The sequence below is a fragment of the Physella acuta genome, unplaced genomic scaffold (genome assembly GCF_028476545.2).
Source record: "Physella acuta isolate Inbredline_101_S28 unplaced genomic scaffold, ASM2847654v3 ptg000335l, whole genome shotgun sequence".
Lineage (NCBI taxonomy): Eukaryota > Metazoa > Mollusca > Gastropoda > Physidae > Physella > Physella acuta.
The window spans coordinates 1708263-1717500 of record NW_026731854.1 but is presented as its reverse complement, the minus strand read 5'-3'; the positions used below and the strand labels follow the sequence as shown (position 1 = coordinate 1717500).

The window sequence follows — 9238 nt, the reverse complement described above, 5'->3', positions numbered from 1 at the left end:
GAGGCACTCACGGGATCCCCCAAATAACACTACCGCAGAGGCGCAGCGTAGGGCTGTTGGCTCTTTAAAAATAACATGTGCTAACAGGATAACCCAGAGCGCCTCATAGTCTCCAGAAACAATGATGCAGAATGCATCATTCGCTAAAGTTACACAAATCAAAAGGGTTTTTAAACATGAAATTTGTTTTTGTTGAAGTGTTATAAACATCAGTGTGACTGATGCAATTTGTTAGCGTTACCAATGGCATATTATTAGAAGCTCGATCTCAATTTCTGATTGGATCGTCTAGCACGTCTGATTCAATTTAGTGAGCGACTGTAACGGCCCATTTTATCCATTGTCTACTGCACTGTTTAGAACGAACGTAGGTGCAATTGTGCTCACATGAAAGCCCAGGGTCCCAAATTGATCCCCGCAGGGGCGCCAGGGAAAGCGCCTGGTTCGATATAGTCAATGATTATTCTTGTCCATCGTGTCTTTAGTGTATAGCCTGTTTTTAATTAACGTAGGCGCCATAATGTTCGCAGGGGAGCCCGGGGCGCTTCGGGTCGTGCAATCTATGGGGCGCCGACGGTTGCGCCTGTTGAAGTTTTAACGCTGATTTCCATAGTACCCCTTAGTACCCCTTACCCGCTATGCAAGGCGCACGATTAACAGATGCCACGTGCTAACATAGCCGCTCTGGAACTCTTGTCGCCAAATTGTGTATTGACAAAAATCGCAACCTCGCAGGCGCCACCCATATCATATTTTCATTATTTTGTTCACAGAAACCTTCTCGGGAATATTCTCATCAACTCCCTAAAGTTTCATGATACTTGGATGATAGCTGTCGAACAAAATCTGACTTTTATTTTTTATATACCGTACACAGAGAAAAATCGCACACTCCCTTGGTGCTGCCCTGCGAAATTAAAAATGATTTTTTTTTACAAAAACCCTTCCCCCAAGTGTTTTAGTAAACTCACCAAAGTTTCATGGCGATCTGATGAAGGGTTAAAATTGCAATCGACTTTTGTTTTTCATATACCGTATATAGTAAAAAATCGCACCCCCCCCCTGGCGCCGCCCTTGCAAAATAATTTTTTTTTTGCAGAACCATTCCAGGTAGTGTTCTAATCAACTCCCCAAAGTTGGCTATCGGATGAACGTCGTGAAACTGCAATCGACGTTTATTTTATATACCGTATAAAGAAAATCGCACCATCCTGTGGCGCCGCCCTTGCGAAAATAAAAATGACTTTTTTTACAGGACCCGTCCCCAGGGTCTCCTAATCAACTTTCCAAAGTTTGATGGCGATCGGATGAACGCTTTAAAACCGCTATCGACTTTTATTTTTATATACCGTATATAGAGAGAAAACAAATTGCGCCCTCCGGAGCTTCACCCCTGCAAATTTGAAAATGTATTTTAAGCAGAAACCTCCCCAGGAACATATTCCCAAAGTTTCATGGCGATCGTGTGAACGGTGTCACTGCAATTCAATTTTTTTTATATACTGTATAAAGAGAAAAAACGCACCCTCCCGTGGCACCGCCCTTGCGAAATCAAAATGATTTTTGCGCAGAAACCTCCCCAGGAATATTCTCAACATCTTCCCAAAGCTTCATTGCAATCGTGTGAACGGTGTCACTGCAATTCACTTTTATTATTTTTATATACTGTATATAGAGGAAAATCGCACCCTCCCGTGGCGCCGCCCTTGCGAAATTAAAAATGATTTTTTTTTTTACAGAACCCTTCCCTAAATTGCTCTAATCAACTCTCCAGTGTTTGACGGCGATTGGATGAACAGTGTGAATCTGCAATCGACTCTTATTTTTTATAAACCGTATATAGAGACAAATCGCACCCTCCCGTGGCGCCGCCCTTGCGAAATTAAAAATGATTTTTTACAGAACCCTTCCCTAGAGTTTTATAATGAACTCCCCAAAGTTTCATGCCTATCGGATAAACGGTGTCACTGCATTTCACTTTTATTATTTTTATATACCGTATATAGAGAAAAATGGCACCCTCCTGTGGCGCCGCCCTTGCGAAATTAAAAATGATTTTTGTACAGAACCCTTCCCATAAAAGACACACAGACAGACAGACACACACACAGACACACACACACACGTACATTGCTTTTTATATATATAGATAGACTAGCGTACCCCCCCCCCCCCCCCCGCGTTGCCGCGGGGATAGAAGAAAGTTTGACGAATGTATTAGGATTTCACCAACGCGTTACCAATCATATGTTCTTAGACGCGTGACCGTCTTTTCTAAAAGTGAGTTATTTAAATGTAAACAATGGATCATAAATATCGGGATACGGGTTCACCTACACTACCGCATGAAAACATTGAGTGTACATTAATCGCTCACCGAAATGATATGGTAGAACACTTCGGTGACCGCCCATGTGTCAGAGACGTAGAGGGGCGCTCTCAGGGCCCCCACCCCCCGATTACACTACCGCATAGGCGCGGCGTACGACCCCTGGCTCCTTAAAACTAACAGGCGCCATCGTGCCAAATAGCATCATGTTAATAATGATGCAGATTTCGTCATTCGCTAAAGTGACACAAATAAACAGGATTTTTTTCTTTAACACGTAAAAAAAGTATTTGACGTGTTTTAAACATTAGTGTGACTGATGCAATATGCTAGCGTTACTAATGGTCTATTATTAGATGCTCGATCTCAATTTCTGACTGGATTGTCTAATAATAGATGCTTATTGCATCATTCGCAAAGTGACGAAACTCTACAGTAGGCTCCTCATATTCAAAACGTTACTTTTTCATCTTTCGCAAGGTGACGAAACTGTACAGAAGGATTTCCTCGCTTTACAAAGTTATTTTTAGAAGCCTGTTGTAGTTTTACCGTTGAATATAGTAGTACCCCTTACTCGCTATGCAGAACGCTCGATTAACGGATGCCAAGTGCCAACTTAGTCGCTCTAAAACTCTGGGCGCCAAACCGTGTGTTGACGAAAGTTGTACCCTATATGGCGCCGCCCATAAGAAACTTTAGTTTTCTTTTTCGAAGAAATATTCTCGGGAGTATTCTCATCTACTCCCTAAAGTTTCATGGCACTCGGATGAACCGCATCCGAGTTTTTTTTTTATACCGTGTATAGAGAAAAAAATCGCTCCCCCCGGAGGGGGTGCGCCGCCCTTGCAATATTAAATAAAATTTTTTGCAGAACCCTACCATTGAGTGATCTAATCATCTCCCCAAAGTCTCATGATACACGAATGAACGGTGTGAAACCGAAATTTTATAAACCGTATATAGAGAAAAATCGCAGCCGCCCGTGGCGCCGCCCTTGCGAAATTAAAAAAGGATTTTTTTTACAGAACCCTTCCCTGAATTGTTCTAATCAACTCCCCCAAAGCCTCATGGCTATCGGATAACGGTGTCACACCAAAATCGACTTATTTTTATAAACCTAATATAGAGAAAAATCGCACCCTCCTGTGGCGCCGCCCTTGCGAAATTAAAAATGATTTTTTACAGAACCCTTCCCTAGAGCTTTATAATGAACTCCCCAAAGTTTCATGCCTATCGGATAAATGGTGTCACTGCAATTCACTTTTATTATTTTTATATACCGTAAATAGAGAAAAATCGCACCCTCCCGTGGCGCCGCCCTTGCGAAATTAAATTTTTTTTTTATAGAACCCTTCCCTGGAGTGGTATAATGAACTCCCCAAAGTCTCATGGCTATCGGATGAACGATGCCAAACCAAAATCGACTTTTATTTTTATATACCGTATATAGAAAAAAACAAATCGCGCCGTGTCGGGGCGCCACCCCTGCGAATTTGAATTTTTGTTTTCGCAGAAACCTCCCAGGAATATTCTCAACAACTTTCTAAAGTTTCATGGCGATCGTGTGAACGGTATCACGGCAATTCACTTTTATTATTTTTATATACTGTATATAGAGAAAAATCGCACACTCCCGTGGCGCCGCCCTTGCGAAATTAAAAATGATTTTTGTACAGAACCTTCCCTAGAGTGTTCTAGTCAATTCCCCAAAGTTTCATGCCTATCGGATAAACAGTGTGAAATCAAAATAGACTTTCATTTTTATATACCGTAAATCGAGAAAAATCGGACCCTCCCCTGGCACCGCCCTTGCGAAATTAAAAATTATTTTTTTACAGAACCCTTCCCTAGAGTGGTATAATGAACTCCCCAAAGTCTCATGGCTATCGGATAAACAGTGTGAAATCAAAATAGACTTTTATATAGAGAATAACAAATCGCGCCCTGCCGGGGCGCCACCCCTGCGAATTTGAAATTTTTTTTTTCGCAGAAACCTCCTCAGGAATATTCTCAACAACTTCCCAAAGTTTCACGGCGATGTGATAAGAGGTGTGGTAATGCATAAAAGACACACAGACAGACACACACACACACATTGCTTTTTTATATATATAGAAGATATATATATATATATATATATATATATATATATATATATATATATATATATATATATATATATATATATACTTTATTTCGTGGATCATAGTTGTTGTCGTACAGGTTTGCAGTGTTTCTTCCAGACTTTTATTCTTCGAGATGCCTGGAAGAAACTCTGCGGGTTTGTCCACACCACCTCCAAGGGCGTGCTGTATGAAAACCTTACGTGCACCTTTATCAACCTCCTTTAATGGTGAGGTAGAACACATCTCGCGTTCGCTTATGTGTCAGAGATGTCGCTAAGCACTTTAGCTAAAGTAGCTAGATGTAGATCCACTATCAATGGCACATTGATGAAATCCTCTTAAAATATTGCATCAGCCGACAGAAACGCGCGAATTATAGATAAGGAACCTCGTTATGTCTCATAACATTTCATTTAATGTATAATATATTGATAAGTAATATAGTGACCATTTAATACATAATGAAGCAACCCATGTTCTTGTTATAACTAAAGGGAAATTAGATTTATGGGTCACTGTTAGGGCACATTGGTGGGGGAGGGGGTGGCGGGGTGAGGTTGTAGTGGGCAGCTTTGATGCCGGGAGGAGGCATTGTGTGCTTTTCTGTTTAATTATATGCAGCATACTTTTTACAAGACAGGCTTATGATCAGATTGTGTAATTAAAACTCACTTTTGTGTTCGAATGGCTAATAGTAGAACATGATACACAGCCTTGGCGGTGCGCCGAAACCTTCCAAAAATCTGTTAAAATTTCGTTTGTTAATTATCATTTTTTATAATAAGCAGCAACAAGAAAATCTGTAAAAACGGATAATTAACTTAAGTATTTCAATACTTACCCTTTGATCCTGTGTAACACAGTTTTTCGTTTCATGCTGCATTTAAGTAGCCTCTAGAGTCAGAATCGGACAAGATGAAGACTTCGGACAAAGTACGTTTAAAATGTATTTTTAATTATAAAACCTGACTTAAAATTTGCTAGGTCGTCGTGAAGCCTGGCCCGTCAAGTGGTTACGACGTCGTGAAGCCTGGCCCGTCAAGTGGTTACGACGTCGTGAAGCCTGGCCCGTCAAGTGGTTACGACGTCGTGAAGCCTGGCCCGTCAAGTGGTTACGACGTCGGGAAGCCTGCCCCGTCAGGTTGTTTTGGTTCACCAGCCGTAGCTAAAAACATTTTTACGCACTGATTACTCTATACAATATTACAACAATCGATAATTATGATCTTGTTTTAGCAGATATTAATCCACTGTGGTTCTGGTGTTTCGGAAAAAGATTTGTAAAACAGGAATATTTTACCAATGTGATTTAAAGTCTAATATTTTACCAATATGTTTTATTACAGCGTTGAAACCACTGACCGAATCAACCATTCTGATCCAGTGGCGGAACTAGAAAAAAAAGGCTCCCCCGCAAAAAAATTTTTTGGGCCCCCCTATATGTATATATATATATATATATATATATATATATATATATATATATATATATATATATATATATATATATATATATATATATTATATATATATATATATATATATATATATATATATATATATATATATATATAATATAAGTAGCGTGCTTCTCTAAATTTTAAATTGTCTATTACCTGAGTATTTTAATCTATTTCATTTCAATGTATAACCACTCTGAGATAACGAACCAGACAAAAGTAAGTCCGAACTCATTTCGGGGCCCGAAATAATCCCTTTTTTACAAGTGTTTTTATTACATTTTTATGTTATCGCAAAATGACAAACAACTGTAATTTTTCCAGGCTGGTCAAATTAATATAAACACGTAAGCTGATTTGTGCAGTGGTTTCTCGCGTTATGTTTATTTTTATAATTTTTTGTATTTATATTATTAGTTTTGAATACATTCATTTTTATAGCTTAAGGATTCTTTAGTATGCTTTATTTAAATAATAATTAAGAGAAGAAATTGCTTTTAAACTTACATAGTACAAAACAATTTAAATGAGCTTTATGGGCACCCCTATTTTAATGAAGGGCAGTAAGTCATGGAAGTAGTTTGAACGTTTGCCTATCTTTCAAACTACAGCTCTTGTAGATTTTATATTTTTCTGCGCAACAGTGTGTGTTTGTTACTGTAGAACAGGGGTCGGCAACCTGCGGCTCGCGAGCCGCATGCGGCTCTTTTGATATCAAGATGCGGCTCTCCAGCTCCTTGCACAAATACTAATAATCTTAATCAAAAAATATAATATTTGAAATAAAAAAAATGTTAGTGGCTCTTTAAAACCAGGGAAATTTTCAAAATTGTAACTTTTGGCTCTTCCGCTTCAAAAGGTTGCCGACCCCTGCTGTAGAACAATCACTGCTAAATATTATTTATGAAAAGAAAATTCATTGGTTTTTTTTGTCGGAATTGGGCCCCTAAACGTCGTGGGCCCCCCCGAATTGCGGGGTCTGGCGGCACTGTAGTTCCGCCCCTGTTCTGATCACACTACAGCGCTAGAACCACTGACCGAATCAACCATTCTGGTCACACTACAGCGCTAGAACCACTGACCGAATCAACCATTCTGATCACACTACAGCGTTAGAACCACTGACCGAATCAACCATTCTGATCACACTACAGCCCTAGAACCACTGACTATTTGTAAAGGTAGAATGAATTGCTTTATATTCCGGGCTTAATTGATTAGGTGTAGTCTTTCTGTAGATAGATAACATTGTATCAGTCTATGTGCCTATTTCTAAAATGTATTAGGACCAGACAGCTGATTGTTATACTTGGACAGTCATGGGCTTAGTTGGGGGAGGAATTACGAGCTTTTTATTAAAAATGTTTATTTCTTATACAAAGTGTTGATCAGAGTTTCTTTAAGACTTTTTTTCTCCTAGGGAGGAGGGGGGACTTGATATTTTCGGGCGTGGGGGACGGACACTGGTAAAAAAATATTTTAAATATAAATTCCATTTCGTTCCGAAAGAGATGCCTGAAAGAAACTCTAGTATTGATATGTATAGTTCACGACATATTGCTCTAGTGTTGGCCTGGTGTTGATATGTGTAGTTCACGACATATTGCTTTAGTGTTGGCCTGGTGTTGATATGTATAGTTCACGACATATTGCTTTAGTGTTGGCCTGGTGTTGATATGTATAGTTCACGACATATTGCTTTAGTGTTGATATGTATAGTTCACGACATATTGCTTTATTGTTGGCCTGGTGTTGATATGTATAGTTTACGACATATTGCTCTAGTGTTGGCCTGGTGTTGATATGTATAGTTCACGACATATTGCTCTAGTGTTGGCCTGGTGTTGATATGTATAGTTCACGACATATTGCTTTAGTGTTGGCCTGGTATTGATATGTATAGTTCACGACATATTGCTCTAGTGTTGGCCTGGTGTTGATATGTATAATTCACGACATATTGCTCTAGTGTTGGCCTGGTGTTGATATGTGTAGTTCACGACATATTGCTCTAGTGTTGGCCTGGTGTTGATATGTATAATTCACGACATATTGCTTTAGTGTTGGCCTGGTGTTGATATGTATAGTTTACGACATAGGCCTATTGCTTTAGTGTTGATATGTATAGTTCACGACATATTGCTTTAGTGTAGGCCTGGTGTTGATATGTATAGTTCACGACATATTGCTTTAGTGTTGGCCTGGTGTTAATATGTATAGTTCACGACATATTGCTTTAGTGTTGGCCTGGTGTTGATATGTATAGTTCACGACATATTGCTTTAGTGTTGGCCTGGTGTTTATATGTATAGTTCACGACATATTGCTCTAGTGTTGGCCTTGTGTTAATATGTATAGTTCACGACATATTGCTCTAGTGTTGGCCTGGTGTTGATATGTATAGTTCACGACATATTGCTTTAGTGTTGGCCTGGTGTTGATATGTATAGTTCACGACATATTGCTTTAGTGTTGGCCTGGTGTTGATATGTATAGTTCACGACATATTGCTTTAGTGTTGGCCTGGTGTTGATATGTATAGTTCACGACATATTGCTTTAGTGTTGATATGTATAGTTCACGACATATTGCTTTAGTGTTGGCCTGGTGTTGATATGTGTAGTTCACGACATATTGCTTTAGTGTTGGCCTGGTGTTGATATGTATAGTTCACGACATATTGCTTTAGTGTTGGCCTGGTATTGATATGTATAGTTCACGACATATTGCTCTAGTGTTGGCCTGGTGTTGATATGTATAGTTCACGACATATTGCTCTAGTGTTGGCCTGGTGTTGATATGTATAGTTCACGACATATTGCTCTAGTGTTGGCCTGGTGTTAATATGTATAGTTCACGACATATTGCTTTAGTGTTGGCCTGGTGTTGATATGTATAGTTCACGACATATTGCTTTAGTGTTGGCCTGGTGTTGATATGTATAGTTCACGACATATTGCTTTAGTGTTGGCTTGGTGTTGATATGTATAGTTCACGACATATTGTTTTAGTGTTGGCCTGGTGTTGATATGTGTAGTTCACGACATATTGCTTTATTGTTGATATGTATAGTTTACGACATATTGCTCTAGTGTTGGCCTGGTGTTGATATGTATAGTTCACGACATATTGCTCTAGTGTTGGTCTGTTGTTGATATGTATAGTTCACGACATATTGCTTTAGTGTTGGCCTGGTATTGATATGTATAGTTCACGACATATTGCTCTAGTGTTGGCCTGGTGTTGATATGTGTAGTTCACGACATATTGCTTTAGTGTTGGCCTGGTGTTGATATGTGTAGTTCACGACATATTGCTCTAGT

At 39.2% G+C, this 9238-nt stretch overlaps 1 protein-coding gene across 4 annotated transcripts in view; it reads right to left on the bottom strand.

Moving 5' to 3' along the window:
* Positions 1–5567, bottom strand: part of LOC131940911 (uncharacterized) — a 68148-nt gene extending 62581 nt beyond the window's left edge. The window contains exons 1-2 of one of the 4 annotated variants that reach the window (XM_059299818.1): positions 5297–5567; positions 5128–5198 (exon numbers count right to left, since the gene is read on the bottom strand). In XM_059299818.1, coding sequence (XP_059155801.1) covers positions 5128–5198; positions 5297–5338 — 113 coding nt within the window. In that variant the 5' untranslated portion in view covers positions 5339–5567. Of the gene's footprint in view, positions 1–5127; positions 5199–5296 lie in introns of those variants that run through there. The other 3 variants (XM_059299819.1, XM_059299820.1, XM_059299821.1) reach the window with 3 other exon arrangements.
* Between the last annotated feature and the right edge of the window lie 3671 nt (positions 5568–9238).